Consider the following 19,453-nt stretch of genomic DNA (forward strand, 5'->3'; position numbering starts at 1 on the left):
ATTATGTGCCGTGTGCCTGTTCTCTTAACAACTCTGGGAGGGAAGGGAGTACCTCTGCTTCACAGATGAGGGGATTATAGTTCACAGAAGTTAACTAACTTGCTCAGGGCACACAGTAAACAGCGGAGCCAGAATGCAAGGGCGGGGGGTCTACAAAGCCCACAGTCTTTTTCTCGCTACCACAATAATCGCCTGTGGTGAGAGGGGATCTGTAAGCGAAGGTTTCCGTGTATTCCTTAAGCACCCTGTTTATTGTCTTTGCAGAAAATGGGAAACGGTAGAGTACGTGAAGTCATATCCGACTCTTTCTTTGTAACAGATAATGAGCCAAGCCAAGTCTCAGAGCCCAAGAAGACTTTGTCACCAACTCGTGCAGCAGAACCAAACCAAACGGTAGACCCACAACAGGGACCGCAAGAACTTCAGGAAAAGAAAATCCAGGTGCTGGAAGAGAAGGTTCTCCGACTCACAAGAACAGTTCTTGATCTCCAGTCTTCCATTGCCGGAGTGAACGAAAACCTCAAACATGCCATTCAGGACGATGCCAGCAAAATGCTGGCATCATGGCTCAGTAACCTGCACCCCCAGTCAGTGCCCGACAGTGCCGTTGGCGGAGACACAGAGACCGTCCAGCTTCCTGATGTCCTCACCAATAAGGAATCTGGCATGAAGGACATCAAGTCTGAATTGGCTGAGGTCAAGGATGCTCTGAAGACCAAGAGTGACAAGCTGGAGGAGCTGGACGGGAAGGTAAAGGGGTATGAAGGACAGCTCAAGCAGCTCCAGGAGGCTGCCCAGGGCCCTACGGTGACCATGACGACCAGTGAGCTCTACCAAGCCTATGTCGATAGTAAGATTGATGCCCTGAGAGAGGAGCTCATGGACGGAATGGACAGAAAGCTGGCCGATCTGAAGAACTCATGCGAGTACAAGCTGATTGGTCTCCAACAGCAGTGTGATGACTATGGGAGCAGCTACCTAGGAGTGATTGAGCTTATAGGAGAGAAGGAAACAAACCTCAGAAGAGAAATAAATGATCTTCGAGCCCGGGTACAAGATCCTTCAGCTCAGTCAAATTGCTGTGGTGGTGAAAAGAATGGCGACTTTGGGCAAGAGATCAAGATGTTAGACCAGAAAATCGAAAGAGTCGCGGAAGCCACCAGAATGCTGAATGCACGACTGGACAACGAATTTGACCGCCTTGTAGTTCCAGAGCCAGATGTGGACTTTGATGCCAGATGGAATGAACTCGATGCAAGGATCAACGTGACAGAGAGGAACGCGGAAGAACATTGCTTTTACATCGAAGAAACTCTCCGGGGGACCATTAACGGCGAGGTAGAGGACTTGAAGCAACGTTTTGATCAGAAAATACGGTCTTTGGAAGAGCGCCTGGGGAGTGCTGTCCTGGAGGCGGCCAACAGCACTGAGGCAGAACCCACCCCCCCAGCCTCAGCCTCACCGGGTGGGTCAGGGGCTGGGAACGAACGGGTCATGACAGAGTTAAATCACCTGAAGAGCAGAGTTCAGGTTGTTGAGGATATTTGCCTGCAGGACTTTCAGAGAGAGCCTCGTGGGATAGAAGATTCCCTGCCAAATGGAGAAGACCACATAGCGGGTGAGAGTTTGCACCTTTTGAAATCTCTGAATGACACGATGCATAGGAAGTTTCAGGAAACCGAACGCAGCATCCAGAAACTTCAACAAGATTTTAGTTTTCTTTATTCTCAACTAAACCACACAGAAGACGATGTGAATCATCTCCAGAATGAGCTGAGCAGCTGCAGAGAAGGTAAAAACGCTGCAGCGGGCGGGCTTTCTAAGGGGGGTGAGCAAGAAAGGACGGTGGGGGCCCTCCCATCTCCCCGCGACCCCACGGCTCATTGCTGCAGCCCGCTGGAGGCGAGGTGGCGGCAGCTGCAGAGCCAGCTCCTCTCGGAGCTGGACGCTTGTAAGGAGACCACGCACGGGCTCCAGAGGGACGTGTCCGCCGTCGAGGGCAGGGTGTCTCAAATGGAGAAAACGTGCAGCAGGCTGGACTCCATCTCAGGAGGTCTTCAGAGGATCAAGGAGGGCCTCAACAAGCATGTCAGCAGCCTGTGGAGCTGTGTCAGACAGATGAATGGGACACTCCAGTCACATTCCAGAGACATAGCTGGCCTGAAGAATTCAGTCCAGCAGTTCTATAGCCACGTTTTCCAGATTTCTACGGACTTGCAAGATCTGATCAAATTTCAGCCATCAGCAAGTAAGTTGACCTTTACAATTCCATTTCTCGTATTTGTTTGCCACCCGGATCATGCTAGATTTTGGATGGCCCGTGGAATTGACATCAGTCCTCCCCAGAGTGTGGTTCGTAGATTGGTGCCAGTTTGTGAATCATTGGTGCTGCGTGGCAGTGAGAGAAGTACCCACATGGAGCGTACTTAGAAACTTTGATTTAAAGCAGTGTGACATCACTGTCGCGTTCAAACACAGCATCTGGGCACTTTACACGAGTATCAGCACAACGAACTGAAAACGAGAAAGGAGTACGCCTTTGCCACAGGGAGGACGGCAAAAGGCTGATCTGTGTATATGGTCATGTTGGTGAGCTCGGAGTTGGGGTCAGGTGTTTGGCGGGACAGCTTGGAGCGGTGGCTATTGTTGTCCCATCTTTTACTGAGGGAGTCGCCTGTGCGTTGGTCGGTTCACTGGTCTACAAGCATCGCTTTTGTTTGCGGGGGTCCTCATGATCTTTGTCCTCATCATCTTTGGGCTACCTCCTGCTCCCTGAAATCTAAGGCCTAGTGGATGGTGGCAGGTAGAATACGGTCCTCTTCCTTTCCAGAGATAGAGACAAGACCATGGATGGAAAGCATTTTAGCGGCAGTAACTGCCGCAGGCCGTATAGTGCTTAGAACGAGGAAGCGCATCAGTTGTGCTTAGGGCAAAGCTCGCCGCACATTGGACGCTCAGCAAATGTTTGTTGAATGAATGAATGGTTCCTTAATAACGTGAAGTAATATAGTCAACAAAGTTCGTTTCTTTGTTACTTGAGGGTTCAGCCCATCCTCCCTGAAGGACAGAGCGTCTCCTATGCCTGGATGCTTTCATTTATCTGTCTCAAGAACGAGACAACCTTTTCTAATTGGAGGCAGGGAGGGAAAGTGGGTTCACCTTTATTGAGCACTTTCTGTGTACCAGCGCTGGGCTAGTTCCCTCAGCGGACATGTCTTAGAGCCCCCCAGCCACCTCATGGGGAAGGCACACTGCTCCCCAAGGGGAAGTGTATCCAAGGGCACACAGCCGGGAAGTGGCGAAGCTGGGATGGGAATCCTGGGTGGGCGGCATTCAAGAATTATCTTCCAGGCCAAAGCATGTCTCTTTGTGTGTCCCAGAGTTGAACACAGATTTACTGGGTCCAAAAGGCCTTGTTGAGGACCAACTGTAGGCCCAGAAGGACCCCACTTCCTGATCTGCCCTATCCCTGTTTTCTCCTCTCCTCCTCTTTGGCCTTTATCGCCTTTTTCACCTTGCTCAGCTCCAGGTGACAAAGGCCCTCACACATTGAGCTGAGATTTCGTGGCCTGGAGTGAGCCCCTAGGATTTTATGTCCAAGCTGAGACATAAAACCCCAGGAGGGGAGGGCTGGAGTCCTAGAGGCAGATGAGCCCTGGCGAGTCCCGGGTAGGTCCCCAAGAAGCTGGAGGGTCTGGGGTAGTCAGGTGGGAAAATGCTGTGGATGTTCCCAGAGATAAGGAGTTTGTAGATAAGAAGGTACCCAGGCCAGCCGGGACGGGAAGCTGGCCTCCACCCCAGCGCTGGGCCCACGACACCACCCTATTTATAACCCTCCCCTCCTCCCAGGCCCACACAGCTTCTGTATCTCTGGAATGTTGAGTAAAGGTCACAATACTGTGTGTGTTCATAGAATGATTGTCCTTGGGGTGACAGTGCTGTCTGGACTGAGCTTTATAATAACAGATTGAACCAGATATTTCCAGTTGATTGCAACTCCCAGGCGGTGTGGGAAGCTGTGTTAACTCTTTCACACCTCTCTGTTGAAGGAGGAGTCAGAGGTGAACGTCTTTAAAGAGAATTAGCTTCTAAAAGATTATCCTTCTGGAATGAATTCATTGCTGTGCATGTAGAATGTGTGGACTTTCGAGAATTCCATTGATTGAAAAGAACCAAAAATAAACAAGCAGGGCTGGCCTTCTCCTTGTATAGCATCCCGGGGCAGGAGGCCTGGAATCTGAGTAGCGGAGGTCCAGGGGCAAATCTGGAGTTAAGGTCACAGTGAAAGTCACACGTCGGCCAGTTAAAAGTCAACAGAACATTTATTGAGCGCCTGCTGTGTGCAGGGCTCTGTGAGACATGGAGAGAATGAGTAGCATGATTCTGACCCTCAAGGCATTTTCAGTCAGAGTAGCAACGACACGCAGGTCTGCAGAGAGATGAACGTGATAGTATGTAAGGCCCAGTCGGTGGTGTAGGGTTTATCCTTTCAGCTCATAAGATCAGAGACTCTATCATGTGGTAGTTAATGAGCTATGTGTGTGGATTCTGTGGATGACAATGGATGCGACAATGACAGTCTGAAGGCCAACAAGCCGACAAAGGGATGGTCACGGGAACGGGGTGTGCAAAGGCACACTGGGTATGTGGAGAGGCACCTGCAGCCACTGTGGAAGTCAGGGAGGGCTCCTCAGAGGAGGGAGCCCCTGAGCCAACCCTTCAAGGTTGAGTAGGTTGAGAGTTTAGAGGCTGGAGGGGTAAAGAGTGAGGTGGAGTGATAAGAGAAGTTTCTGGAAGGAGGTGTTACTGGAACTAATAATGACGGGAAGGATGGTTAAGGCCCAGAAAAGCAGGAGGGGAAGGTATACCTGGCGAGGAGTTGATATGAATGGGTGAGTTATTTATTGCTGTGTAACAACCTACCCCAAATCTCGGGGGCTTAAAACAACAAAGATGGATTGTTTTCCATTATTCTGTGCATCAGGAAGTCGTCAGGTCTTGGCTTAGCTTGGCTTGGTGGTTCTTCTGCTCCATTTGGCATCAGCCGGAGTCAGTCGCTGAGCTGTAATCATCTGGCAGTTGGGCCTGGCTGGGCTGGAAGGTCAGGGTTCCTCCACGTGGCCATTCTCTGTCTCTTTCTCTCCACGTGGCTAACTTCGGCTGCTTCACAGCCTGGCAGTCTCAGGGTGGTCAGACTTACTACATGGTGACTAGCTCATAAAGGAAAGTTGAAGCTGCTGGCCCCCTTCCAGCACATTCTGTTAGTCAAAGCAAGTCAGCTCTTGAAGGGTGACGTGGTTTGTATGTGCTGGGAGGGAAGGAATATCAATGTTAGTCATCACAGCTCCCTCAGGAAGCAAAGGCCCAGGGATGAGGATGTGTAACATAGGTTTGGACCAGTAACCAGATGGCTGGACCGGGGATGCAAAGTGTGACCTTTCTACCCAGTGCACTTTGCTGCTCTCGAATGCTGTTCTTTTCTTCAGAGGCATCCCAAAGGGGGCCTGAATTATCCAAGAGGCAGCCAGGGCGGGAGCAGAAGGGGCTTCAGCTGATGCTCAAATATCTCCAAGTCTATTTTGTCTCCTCCCATTCATGCAGATGTTCTTCCCTGGCATTTAAAAGGGACTCTTGAAATTATTTGCAAATGTTGGCTGTTTTTTTTGGACCAAAGGTCCATGGCTTTTGTCTAGGATGCAGAGAGGTGCCCAACTTCCAAGAGTGAAGAACCAGTCTCTCACCTTAAGCTCAGTAAAATGGGTGTGATGCCCCCTCCATCCCACCCGTTCATTCCTATACTCATTCATTCAACTGATGGAAACTGAGCCGGGTCCTAGTGCCGCGTGCCAGCCCTCACGACTGTTACAGTCTCGTAGGAAGACAGACAGTGCACAGCCAAGCAAATAATGATCTGATTTCAGCCAGTGATCAGTGTGCAAGGAAAGACACAACAGAGTAAGTTCACGAGAATAGGAGACAGCAATATGTTTTAGGTGAATGGGCGGAAAGAGTTGCCCAGTGAGATGATGTCTTTGCAGAGCCCTGCAGAGATCCGTGGGAAGTGTTCCAGGCAGACAGAACAGCACGTTCAAAGGCCCTGAGGCAGTAATGAGTGTGCCCTGTTTGAAAAACTCAGAATGCTAGTTTTATCAAGTATATGAACAAGGGGGGTAAGCGTTAAGCATTAAGGTCAGAGAGGGGGTAGGAACCAGATCATGTAGGATTTTATAGTCTATGGTAAAAGATTTGAATTTTAGGTATGATGAGAAACTATCAGAGGATTTTGAGCCAGGCATTTTTTATTTTTCCCAGGTTTGCAATCCAGCTACCTCCATGTTTTCTCTGGGACTTTGGGCAAGTCACTTCTCTACCTAATTACCTCACTTTCTGCATCTACTAATTGGAAATAATAATGACACTTACCTCAAAAAGTTGGTTTAAAGAGGATTAATACTCATAAGGAATGGAGTATTAAATAGTGCCTGGCCCCTGGTAATCACTCAGTCAGTATTACCTATTATCGTAACCCTCTATCCCCTATAATAGATGTTTACTCTGCTCCTGGCTGAACTTTTCTCCCTTCCTCTTCCTACAAACCCCCAGGCATCACGCCTCAGAGGAGACAGAGCGGCCTGTCCACAAAGCAGACATGGGATGAGAGTCCTGGGGGTCGGGCTCCTGGCTGCTCTGTGGAATGCTTCAGATACCCAGTGGGGGTTTTCTCTCTTTTCCTTTCTTCTTTTTTTTTTTTTTTCTTTTCTAAGTTGGGGGACAGGTGGGAAGTGTAAAAAGCCTAGAAATCTCCCCTCCCTAGCATTCAGGGTTCATGTTCAAGTACTTCTGTTGATGAGAGGCTCAGCACTTAGGACTAAGTCAGGTTGGTAAGTCCTCTGTCCTTCGGTCCGACGTGGCCATTAGGGGTTGGGCCCTCTGCCCGCACACGCTCACTGCCATTGCAGGAGACGGTGCGGCCCGGGGCTTCTGGCCGGCCCCTCGGCCTCTCCCCTGGTCAGCATCTTGTGCGGCAGGAGCTGCTCCGTGGGGGGCAGCTCCAGGGTCTGCCCCCAGCGTGGGTGAAAGGGATCGTTTCCCGCCTGGGCCCCGAGGACTGTCCTGGCCTGTCACTGAACACTGTCAGCAAGCCCTTCGACAGCTGGAGCCCCCGGCTCCTGGTGTGACCTAGACTCTGAGTCCTGGCTGGACACCAGCGTCTCCGCAGTGCCTCTTGCACTGGAAGAGAGGGGACTTCCTGGGGTTGAGAAACCTGGGACTCCCTCTGGGTGGAGATGGCAGAGGAATATTTCTGTGCCTTAGGGAAGCTCTTAGCCTGTGTCACAGTTCCAAGAAGGGACATGCCTGCCTGGATACCGTGATGTTGTTTCAACAGATGCTAGTGACAGCAGCGTTACTTCCTTTTTCAAATCCCCCCATCTGCTTCTTCTGCTCATGTCTGAGGGATGTTTGTCCTAGTCCTTGAGTGATACTAAGCACAGTGTTTCACTTAAGAGTGTTAGAGATTGAGGAATCCCATCTTTGTCAAGTTGCTTAATGCCAGCTGTGCCCCAAGAATGAAGAAGTGCGGATTTTCCAAATATTTAACCATAAAACCTGGCCAGGGAAGAGTAGCCTGATGCCACAATGCTGGCGTGGGCCCTCAACTTGAAACTGGCTGAAACTGGGGCCAGTTTAGGTCCAAGATAGCACAATGGACCAAGTCAGGGCTTTATAGATACATAAAGGCTGAAGCAGACTGCATAAGCTCAGACCATCCTGACTCCAGCAATACGCACCCTTTCTCCCTGTGGGCATCTGGTGTTTGTAATGGCCTTTGGCGGGCGTGAGTAGCAGCTGCTTTTCTGCATCTTAACCTCGGATTTAGAACCGTGATGTTCTCAGGGCTGAGCTCTCCCGAAGCCGCATGCACAAATCCTCAGGAAGCTTTAGAAAAATAAGAACTCCTGGGCTCAGTCAGGGGATTCCTCCTCAGTCGGGGTGAGAGGAGACCCAGGAATTTGTAATCAAATTTGTAATTAAAACACCCCCCTCCCCCGCCCCAGCTCTGGTCCCAGAAGCAGAAGGAAGCCACTTCAAAGGCAGCAGGATATCACCACACAGGGTGAACTGGGCCCAGAAGAAGGGGAGAAACAGGGAGGAAAGGAGAGGAGAGAGCATGAAAGGGCCGACTTTGACACTGTGCAGGCAACAAAAGGGGACTCAGTGTGAGCCAGTCCGTGTGTGGACTGTTCTAGTTGTTGATGGGACAAGCTTTACGTCTTGATTACTGCAGCTTTTAAGTAAATCTGAAAACCAGGGAGCATAGATCCTGTGCATTTCCATAGGGATTTTAGGATCAGCTTGTGAAATTTATTTATATATATATTTTATATATAATATATATAAATCCATCCATCCATCCCAAGTGATGTTGAGGCTCGGCCAGGTGAGACTCCCCCACCCTGGGATTCTGTGATTGCAAATCCCTTCCCATTCCAGCGCCCTCCCGCGCCAGTACGGCTGTGCCTGCCTGAGTTCTGTGGCTTGTGCTGGTCGGAAGTGCGGGCCGTTCTCGCTGTGCAGCCCCATTGCGGGGCTTCCGGCGTGGCCGGTCAGGACTCACTGCCTCGCCCTCTCGAGGAGGTGCCAGCGACTTCTAGTCGGTCCAGCCAGAGCCGCCACCGCGTCTGGGTCACCGTGTGCTCCGAGTAGAACCACTGCCGAGGAGACCCGGTCAGGAGAAGGCGTCAGGGGTCCGCGGCGTCTCCCCGCCCAGCAGCCTCGCGCGGGCCTGTGGTGCCCCACGGCGCGGGGGTCTCCGCCGTCGGGGGAGCCTGAGCCGTCCTTCCCGCGGCCACGCAGGCTGTCAGCCGCGAAGGCTTCGCACGCCGGCCTGTGGGCGTTTGGAGGCCCGGTGGCCACGTAACGTGCTGGCGGGGTGGCGGGCTTCGGTCGGCACGTCGGCCGCCCGGCGCAGTGGCTCAATGCCAGGGACGCGCCCCCGCGCCCCCGCTCGCTGACCGGCCCCCCGCTCGGTCTGGTTGGCAGGAGGGGGGCGGGGCACTGGCCCGTTGAGCGGACCAGGCGGATGAGGCAGGAGCGGTCGGTGGCCTTCCCGCAGCCGGACCCTGGGCGCGCGCTCCGACCCCCGCGGCCCGCGGCCGTCCCCACGGCCTCTGCTTCCCTAACAGACACCACCTGCCGGCCTCCCTGCATTGCCCGGCACCTTGCAGCCGGCCGCCCTTCGGGGTCCCCGGCGGCCGCCGAGCCGGGGCGCGGAGCGGCCGCAGGACACGCGTTCTTAGCACGTCAGCTCATGGATTACTGGGGATTTGCTTCCGCGGGTCTTTGCTTTAGTAAAGTGGGAACTGGTTTTTCATAAGAAAAGGAGGAGCGGCCTTTCGTAGCTGGGCACCGGGCCCGTGCGCCGAAGGCTGTGGTGCTGCCAGACGCCTGGGGCGGCCCGAGGCCACAAGGCAGGTCGGCCAGAGCCTGGGCTGGTTCCCGGGACCGCGCACATGGGGCCCAGCGGGCCCTTCCTATGCCTCTCTCGGGTTAGACGCCCGGGCAGCAGCACTGGGCTCTTCCGGACAACTCAGTTCAGATGGTCACTCTCTGAATTAGAAACACATGGTGAGTTCAGAAAGCTATCCAGGGCCAGGAGTGATCTTTCCAGAATGAGCAAAATGCTGTCCAGTCTTCTTTACAACTTTGTAATGTATATGCATTGGTAACACCACCTGCGACCCTGAGGCCCGGAGGCCGCCAGGAGCTGAGGGGCAGGGGGCTGGGGAAATGACTGGACCCAGGGCAGCTTTCTCCTTACTGTCCTGGCTGAGACACCTCGGAGCTGTCAGCTGCCCCCAGCAGGTTTGGGTGCCTTCCCCAAGGAGATTAGGGGAGGATATTTGTTCCAAGGGGTATATTTGTCCTTGAGGGAGTGATGGGTATAAAAGAGCTGTCACTGTCTCTGCATACCAGTATTGCCTTGATGACAGTGACCTTTGGGCGAAATTCAGGTGCCTAATGCAACAGCTGGCAGGAATTAGAGTGTGGCCCATAGTACCTTCTAGACTTCATTCATTCACCAAACACTCAAATGTCTCAATGTCATGTGTCAGGCCGTGTGCCAAACCCTGAGGAGAAAAGATCATTCAAATGTGTCCTCAACTGCTCATCACCCAGCATGACAGGAATGATAGAGAAACATTGAAAGAGCCCTCGGAGGCTCGATGTGCTTCAAGGTTCAGAGGCCGGATTGTTCAAGCTCTGTTGGGCGGATCCACAATGGCTTGCCAGGGAGGTGGTGTCCGGACTTCAGGGACGCTGCTGGAAGAGGCTGTCTTAGGGAGTTCGAACACGAAAAGCCAGGGTGCAAAGGCAGGGAAGCTCAGAGGAGGGCTGGGCACCGGTGAGGACACTGAGGCTGCAGGACGAGCTGGAGCAGGTGGTGGGGCCTTGGGATGTCGGGGGAGATTCGGTTGGATTTTATGAGCGTTGGGAAACAGCTGCAGATTTTTGAGCAGAGAATCCTAGAATGCTTTCGAAAGAGCATTCTGAAAAAGGTGTGAAAGGAGCCAGAAGTATTTCAGGATTAGAATCAGCTGGATTTAGCAACAGATTTTGTGTGTGTGTGTGAGAGAGAGAGTGAGAGAGCGAGAGAGAGAGAGAATATATGACTGAGCACCTGGGTATGGGGACCGGGAGAACGGTGGTGGCTTTCCGAGAAGTAACAATGGTCTGGAGGGTGTGGTAGGAACAGGTAAGCAAACAAGGACCAGTTTGGGGAGCTTGTACTTTGTTGACTGCCATCCATTGAGGACTGAGGAAGTGTTTACTTTTAAATTTTGGACAAGAACCATACAGTTGGAGTAAAAGACAGACCCCGGGGGGTGGGCGGGGGGAGGGAAGGAAAGAGGCCTGAGGGAGTGACATGGATGGAGCAACTCCCAGAAGGGAAGGAAGGCCGGCTGGGAGGCGGGGCTCTGAACTGGGAGCACAGTGTGAGGAGGAGGAGGGAAGGGAGGACGGATGCAGAGCGCAGGCAGGCACGCTTGCATTAGAGGGCACGGGTAGAAACGGGCCCTCAGAGTGTGTCTTCTGCAATTATGTTTTATAAAAATAAACTAGGCACCCAGATGGCTCAGTCGGTTAAGCATCTGCCTTCAGCTCAGGTCATGACCCTGAGGGTCCTGGGATCGAGTCCCGCATCAGGCTCCCTGCTCAACGGGGAGTCTCCTTCTCCCTCTCCCTCTCCCCCTCCTCCCTGTTCCTTCTGTCAAATAAAATCTTTAAAAATAAACAAACTAGTACTGAGAGGCTTATAATGAAACCAGCCCCTGTCCCCACGTGTTCCTGGCACTTCTAGCTCGCCAGAGGCAGCCACGTGCAACCCTTTTGGCTATCTTCCCCTGATACTTACCTCTATATTTCTAAATTGGCTTATTAATTTTAGATATCTCTCTACATAGATATTATATATGTAGCATTTAGACATTATATATTATGTATTAGCTATAGGCATTAGTTTATATATTAGGTTCACTCATATCTCCCCTGCTTCCCCTTCTCCCCAACTCCCACTAGAATTTACCACAAATATCAGTAGTCAACATTTATGCTGTTATGAGCAAAATAGCTCAGTGTAGCTGCATATGATTGTTGCTTTTTGTTTTGCTTTTCTTTGAATTAGTAGCTGTGTTTTATTATTTGCTAGTTTTTATGTATCTGTTTTGGATTCTTCTTACCCTAGGACATCCTCTCAACATAATTTTCTATTCCGTAAAAAGTGATCATTTTTTGATTCAATTTTTTTTTTTTTTTTAATTCATGACCTCCCCTCTGGAGTTCTCTCTCTTCCTATCCATTCTGGACTGCTTATTCCCTGGACTTGTTAACGGGCTTTCAATTTGAAACTTCCTTCCCTACCATCCTAGAAATTTCTTGAACCTCTCCTGTCTTGGACTGTTTTCTTTCTTTTTTTTTTCATGGTTTACTTGTTTCAGTGGAGCATGTTTTCCAAGCTTTTTAAGGAAAGAGGCCCAATAGTTTTTTTTTTTTAATATTGCAAGTCTGAAAATATTTATTCTTGAATCATAATTGATAGATATTTTGGTTGGGTATAGAATTCAAGGTTGGCAATTATTCCCTCAATATTTGAAGACATTGTTCTCTTGTCTTCTAGTTTCTGTTGTTGAGAAGCCTGATGATGCTCTTTGGATTCAGTCACTTTTTAATTTTTTCCCCATGAAAGCTTATAGGATCTTTCTTTTTCCTCCGTATTCTGAATATGCCTTGGTTTAGGTGTTTTATTCAATAATTGTGCTGGAATCAAATTGTGTGTGTGTGTGTGTGTGCGCGCGCGCGTGCCATTGAATGATGTGAATTCTCTTCTCTGCATCTGTGTTAGCTCTGTATTATCCTTGGGACGACTGAGAAAGTGGTGAATCATTCTCTTGGGCTTAATTCTCTCATGGAGCACTGGTCAGGAAAGGCTGTTTGAGAAGGAACCTCCCTTTGGGACTGGAGGTGGGTGAGCTATGTGGCTCTTTGGTGGAAGGGGAGCACGAGTTTGATCGCCATAGTTTAAACCTTAGTTTTAAAACGAGACAGTGGGTCAAAATGCGGTCACTGATTCTGCCTGGACATCATTGTATAGCTTTGGAACCTGGGCAGGGGAGGCACCATCCAGACCGCGGAGGTGGGTGGGGTTTGAGGCTGGTATCTGCCAGTCCCAGTTATTTTTAGATGCCTCGTGGGCCCTCAGGAAGCCTTCCTGGAAGCCTGCCTGGTTCCAGGAACGTATGCATAGGAGGAAGGGGCGGCAGCTTCCTGGTGTGTCACAGCGCCATCCCATGAGGGCATGGAAATGCGAATCACAAGCTTCCTCCCGTGGAAATCCCCTCAGTTGGTGATCTTAAGGCTGTGGCAAGACGTGTGGGGTGTTTCTGCTCCTTTGGGGCCTGTGCCTGCTACAGAGGGGCCTCAAGCTGGGGACCCCTGTTGTAGTATCTGCATTCTGCAGGGCCTTAGCTTGTGGAACCACCCACAGTGACCCCGAGACTTGCTGGTTTGAGAGAACATAAGGTGGTTGGGGGCAGCATGTCCCGTTCAGTAATTCGTGGTACACCTGTGGTGCCATCATGCGGTGAAGTTTTAGGGCTGGGGCCAAGAAGGTGCTGTTTTGGGGCAACCCTTATGTAGAAAGGCTGCAAAACCTCCCCCCAACCCCTGGCCGCTGTGCAGGAGGTCCCCACTGACCTCAGCAGCTCCTGGGTGGCCTGAGGGCAGCTTGACCTGTGCCCCCCTCTTCTGAAGCTGTGAGGTATTCTGTCCCCATGCTGTGGTGGCTGCTGTGGGCTCGCTGGGGGCCAGTGCCCACAGCGCTGTTGATGCTGCAGGGACAGCCACCAAGCACATACCTGCACAGGGAGCCGAGCCAGGGCTCATGGAGGGGCCTGTGGCTGAGCAGTCAAGTCTGAGGTTTTTAACCCTGCGTATTTCTCTCCACTTTCCAAACGCTCAGCGGAGAAGCCCTCAGAAGCGCCCCCGCCCCATGGAAAGGCCCCGCAGGTGCCTGGAAGGCCCTCCCACCCGCCTCTGGTGGAGGCCCCCACGGAGGCCTCTCATCCCGAGCGGACCCCTCTGCCGACGCCGAGTGCTCCCCCGCTTCCCGAGGACCCCGGAAAACGGCCACACACGGGCCAGCAGCCCGTCCTGCCCAAGAGACCTCCGCGGCCACTGCCGCCGCCAGCATGGCCGGGCTGGACAGGGCTGCCCTTCTTGCCCGGCTCCACGGGGGTCATTATGGAGACTGGAGAGGCCGGGCCTCCGGGGAGGATGGGCGTGTCGGGGAGGGGCCTGCCCCAAGGAGTGGACGGCCAGACCGGGCAGCGGCCCATCCCCAGCGCCGAAGGCTTCGCAGGAGCACCAGGTAAGGCCCCTGCGGCCGGCACATCGGGTGTCGTGCGACGACATGGAGGGGCAGCCTGAGCCTTAGGGGGTCCGCTGCAGGGTCTTTCCCCATGTAGCTTCCAAAAAAGAGCTCTTCAGAGGTGCTGAGGGCTGATTCATGCTAATCGAACCCCCAGAGGCTGGGGCACTCCCAGGGATAGTGCAGTAAACACCTCGTCCCACTTCCAGTAGGAGGTGTACGCGGAAGACCAGTGTGGACCGGGAGCCTGCGCAGCAGCAGCCGAGAAAGCCGCACCTCAGAGTTGGGGGGCGGGGGGCAGAAGGTTCTGGCTCAAATCTCAGCCATGTGGCCACAGGCTTTGGGGCCTGGGGTGGCTTTGGAACCCCTGGAAGGCTCAGCTCCTTCACAACAAAGTGGGGGGTAATAGGAGCTTAGGGGGCGGCTGTGGGGGTGACTGTTGGGGCAAGGCAGGAGGGAGAAGCGAGCGAGCACGTGTGGGACAGGTGCTGGGTCCGCTGTGGGTCGCTAGTGCCGTCTCACAGATGAGGGCCGCATGAGGGCTGTTTATACTGTCGGGGCCGTTTGTCCGTCCGCGCTTCTACCCCCCACGTCCACGCATTCCTGCAGCGAGCACTGCGCCAGCCCCCCCCTCCCCCTCCCCCAGCCAGCTAGCCCTCAGGGCTCTTCTCTGCTCGGGGATGAGTGGGCTAGTGAGGAAGCAGGCACAGCGGGGGCACAACTGTGCCTCTGTCTCTGGGAAGGCAGCTTGCAGGGTGGGGGTGGGGGGCTTGCGGCTTCTATGTCTGAAAAAATAGCATGAGGAGCAGGGAGAAGAAGAGGGGCTTCTGTTTGACATTTGACGCCATTTTGTTTTTCAGGATACCCCAGCCCCCCTCCGGTAGCCTCCCCAGGTACGTCTGGAGACCAGGGCCTCCTCTCTCCGGGCGTGGGCGGAAGCGGGGGTCCTCCAGCTGAGGGGGAGACTGCTGCTGGCCGGACTGAGCCCCCCGCCGAAGATTTACCTCTCAGAGAGGGGCAGAGTCAGGCCTGAGACCAGGCCTTCCCCTCATGGAGCAGCAGCCAGCTCCCGGGGCTTGCCCAGAGGCTCCCTGGCCGGCTCTCTGCCTGGTGGCCGTGCCCACCCCGAGCCCCCCAGCCCCACACACGCGCCATGGCACACCGCCTCCCGCGCGGGCACGCGGCCTCACACGTGCGCCCCAGCGCATGCGCGTCCCAGCGCTCAGCCGTCCTGCCCACCCCGGCCCCAGGAGGGCCGTGCGGCGCCCGCGGGAGGCCTTGGTCACCCACGGTGCTTTACCACCTTAAGGCAACGGCGTACGGTGAGGCGGCCCGTCCCGCCTGGCACACAAGCCTCCGTGCTCCAGGCCCTGACCTCTGACCCCTCACCCCTGTGAACGCTCCATGTCCTCTCACTCCAGGGGTTCCAGTGCCTTCTCTGGTGTCTTTCTCTGCGGGGCTCACCCAGAAGCCTTTCCCCAGCGATGGGGGCGTCGTCCTCTTTAACAAAGTGCTGGTGAATGACGGAGACGTGTACGACCCCAACACCGGTAAGCTCGGAGACGGCGTGCGTCCCCCAACGCCAGCGCCCCCCGCGCCCCCCCCGGGTCCGGGGAGATGCCCGAGCAGCTGCGGGCACGAGGGACAGCTGGCCCATGGTGCTCCCCCCCCCGGGCAGTGTGGGGCTTTCAGCAGCAGCTTCCAGCTCACGGGCTGCAGGGGGGGGGGGTGTGCGGTGACATTTTCTCGTCACGAGAGGAGCACACCAGCCCTCGGCACTTGCCGTGGGAATCGTCCTTGCACTCGTCTGTGGGGGTCCCCGAGCTCGGCCCGCCGCGCCGCGCCCAGGCCGAGGCCGCCTCTCTCAGTAGGTCTCGTCCTCAGACGGCCGATGGGAGGCCAGCCCCGGCCGTCTCCCGCAGACGCTTGTAGCTCGTGAACAGAGCCAAGAACGGGGACAGCGTTCCGTCCCGAAGGGGCCGGACCCCGCCTGGCGGCCTGGGCTCTGCCGGGGCTTCTGCGGATAGCGAGGACCGAGGGCACCTCCGGCTCCTCCGCACCTGCGCCCTGGCTTCTGGCCGTCTTTGCTCCCAGGGACTGGGGTCCGAGCCTTCCTGAAAGCCCGGTCATGGGCATCCTGTGTCCTATATGACGGGAAGGCGAGTCGGGGCACCCCCTCCCTGCCGAGCCCAGGGCGGCCTTTCCCAGTAGCCCAGAGCCCCCCGCGAAGTGAGTCGCTGAGCCCCTCAAGCGCCAGCGTGCTGAGGTGCCCACACGGGTGCTCCCCGAGGAGCTACGTGGGTGTGATGCAGGGGGGGGCTCAGGGAGGTTACGAGGCAGATGAAACGGGGTTCCTTCTGAGTTTTGAGCCCTCACCCTCATGCCTGCCCCGCATGGCCGCCATCTAACAAACCCCACAGCGGTTCCTAAGTTTTCGTGAGCATGGAAACTACCTGCAGAACTTGGAAAAATGGAACTTGGTGTCCTCCGGGCCAGTTGAAGTCAAGCTCAGGACTCTGCTGCTGTTTTTGTTTTGAAGATTTACTTGAGAGCGCGAGCAAGCATGAGGGGAGGGGCAGAGGGAGAGGGAGAAGCAGGCTCCCCCAAGAGCAGGGGATCCCTGGGATCCCCAGGACCCTGAGTTAGGGACCTGAGCCAAAGGCCGACGCTTAACCAACTGAGCCACCCAGACACCCTGGGACTCTGCATTTTTGACCTGCTCCTGAGGCGCAGAGGCAGGTCGGGTACGAGAAGTGGCTTTGCTTTCAGAGACCTTTACTTTCCACTCAAGTACAGCCTCCTCCTGGGGCCCTCAGTCCATGCTGCCTTAGTGATGGGGACAGCTTTTCCACCGACAGGTCAGGTGGCCTTTGCGAGCAGGGATGGTGGCTGTCATTTCTGGCCTATGCCGGGACACCCAGCCCAGAACTGTATTCTCTCATTGAGCAGATCCTCGGTAAAGGAAATCCTGGGGGACCCTCTGTGTGGACTCCGCACAGGCAGTCTCTAAGCGGGGGGAAGAGGCCATGGGTCCAGGTGCCCCCAGGAAGACCATGGAGCTTCAGATTACTCACCATTACACGCTGGGGAAGAGGGCAGGATGGCCTGGCATTTTCTATTTTTCAGGGCAGATGAAGACCCAGCCCCTGAGATTCCTTTCAGGTCCTGAGCCCTCCATTCTGTCACTCTTGGCCTGTGGTCAGGGTCCACGTCTAGCCCCCTCCCCACACCCATGGAAAGCGGCTGCTCCTGCGTTTGGTGTGGGCTCCGACTCTTCTGGCTTTGGGGCCAGTTGCCGCTTTGCGAATGGTACATCTACAAATCCCTCTCCTCTTCCCCGTGCCCTCTCCTTACCTCCGAGCACCGCTTCCCCTGCTTCCCCAGGCCCAGAACCTGGGAGGCATTGGCTCGATGGATGCCACCTGTATACTGGTGCAAGCCAAGGAGCCTGGCTCTTCCACATGAGGGCTGGCTGTGGTCTCTCCCACAAGCTTTGTGGGTTCTTTTTGTTCCATCTCCTCCGGGAGCAACTCAAACATTTCATAGATTTTGTGCCTAGACACAAGTTGTGAGGCTTATTCTAAGTGGGTCTTGGGGTGCTTTCCATGCTGGAGAAAACTCCCAAATGGCAACCAGAATCTGGGCAGCTGCTGCCGCCCACTAAACCTTAGGGAAGGTGGGAGCAGGCGCCAGGCTGGGCCTCGGCCTTGCGTCTTCACGCCTGTGCTGCACGCACAGCACGGCAAAGGCTGGTATACCCTGCTGCTGGGAACGTTAGAGGCACAGAGCTCTCTTCCAACAAGGCTGGATAGTTCGCCCCATGCACACGGCACAACTGAAAGGGGCAAGTTCCTCCGGGGGCTGCTCTGGGTGGAGGTGAGTTACAGTCATCGTACCACATGCTGGGGCTTTTGCACTATTTGTCTTCTTCAGAAGACAGAGGGTCTCACCGTGAGGACTGGGTTTGTCGCAGACAGCAGTGCCGGCTAAGGGGGTGTGCCGCTGGGTGGGTGTAGGGCAGGTACAAGTATAGAAAGGGGCTACCTCCCCTCTGCGGGTCGGGTGACCAACTCTCCCAGTTCGTCTCCGGGACAAACAAGATGGTTAGTCTCGCAAACCTGTCCCGAAGGTGCTGTGATGGTGTTCCATGACACGAGTGTCTGCCTTCCCCCTCCCAGGCATCTTCACGGCTCCGTATGATGGGCGCTACCTGATCACAGCCACCCTCACTCCTGAGAGGGACGCGTACGTGGAAGCTGTCCTGTCGGTCTCCAATGCCAGCGTGGCCCAGCTGCATACGGCCGGCTACAAGAGAGAGTTCCTGGAATACCACCGGCCCCAAGGGGCTCTGCACACTTGTGGGGGTCCAGGGGCGTTCCACCTCATCGTGCACTTGAAGGCAGGAGATGGTGTCAACATCGTGGTGACCGGGGGCCGGTTGGCCCACACGGATTTTGACGAAATGTACTCCACGTTTAGTGGGGTTTTCTTATATCCTTTCCTTTCTCACCTCTAGGGTGCTGGGGAGAGACAGTCATAAGACCCGGGAAGTATTCATCTATGCAGTTTCTGATGTATGTAACTGGAGCACTGGTCTAGTTTCCTGCAGACATCCCAACACCTCCCCCGAGATCTAGGCCTGATGAGGCTGCTGAGGCCGCACACCTGAGGGTTCCCCGGCCTTCTGTCATTCCGCCTGGCTACCTGAGGAGCGGGGTCCTTCCTCCCCCGTGGCCCCCAGCTCTGGTGCCGCATCGGCAGGAGCTCTGCTCTCGGGGCTGATTGGGTGCCAACTGCAGAGCGCGACCGGCCACCCAGTCCGGCCCTGGGACCGCGTCCTGCTGACGGAGGAGGGAGAGCTGCTGGGCTACAGGGTGGAGGGGAAGCGGACTGGCTAGGCGGACCCGGTGGCCACAGTCTTTATTCACTGCGCCTGCAGGAGAGAAGTTTAAACACTGAAGTGAAGTGGCACGTGCCACCACAGGACCTGGGGGCCGCGGTGCGGGCTGGCCCGGGCTGGCTTCGCCTGGCACTCTGGGCCCTGGCCCAGGTGGGCACAGGAGACTGTGCAACCTGGGGGGGGGGGGGGGGGGCTCCTTGAATGACATGTACATGTGAAGTGCAAAGACAGGGAGTGTCAATAAAGATGTAAAACCACTTCACGTTACTGAAGTCTGGTGCCTTATGGATTGAGAGGTGTTGCTAAAAAGCAAACTGCACAAAGGTAATGGACTTTTTTTTTAAATGGCTGTAGAAAGTAAGCTCGAATAAATCAATCTCAACGATGTGTAACCGTTAACCCTCCCTATGCAAGCTATATATACACTTGGGGTTTTTTTTTTTGCTTGTAAAAAACCAGATGTGCTTGGAGGTCAAGCCGCCCCCCCCCCCCACCGTGATCCCCGCAGCTAAAGAGGGGCTCCTCCAGGGAATACTTAAAATTCACATCTAATCAGCAGCTGCCTGAGCTAATGAGATTGCTCGCTGCACAGCTCACAGCAGATGCAGCTTTAAGGACTTTTGGGT

General features: G+C 54.6%; 1 protein-coding gene across 1 annotated transcript in view; it reads left to right on the plus strand.

The window, feature by feature from the left end:
* The window catches only part of EMILIN2 (elastin microfibril interfacer 2), a 53,620-nt gene extending 34,536 nt beyond the window's left edge, over positions 1-19,084 (plus strand). Inside the window, exons 4-8 of the mRNA XM_026496040.4 lie at positions 320-2,248; positions 13,520-13,927; positions 14,788-14,820; positions 15,349-15,477; positions 18,106-19,084. Of these exons, the coding sequence (XP_026351825.2) occupies positions 320-2,248; positions 13,520-13,927; positions 14,788-14,820; positions 15,349-15,477; positions 18,106-18,443 (2,837 nt within the window). The 3' untranslated portion in view covers positions 18,444-19,084. The remainder of the gene's footprint in view (positions 1-319; positions 2,249-13,519; positions 13,928-14,787; positions 14,821-15,348; positions 15,478-18,105) is intronic.
* Positions 19,085-19,453: the final 369 nt, after the last annotated feature.

Source organism: Ursus arctos, unplaced genomic scaffold (genome assembly GCF_023065955.2).
Source record: "Ursus arctos isolate Adak ecotype North America unplaced genomic scaffold, UrsArc2.0 scaffold_17, whole genome shotgun sequence".
Taxonomy (NCBI): domain Eukaryota; kingdom Metazoa; phylum Chordata; class Mammalia; order Carnivora; family Ursidae; genus Ursus; species Ursus arctos.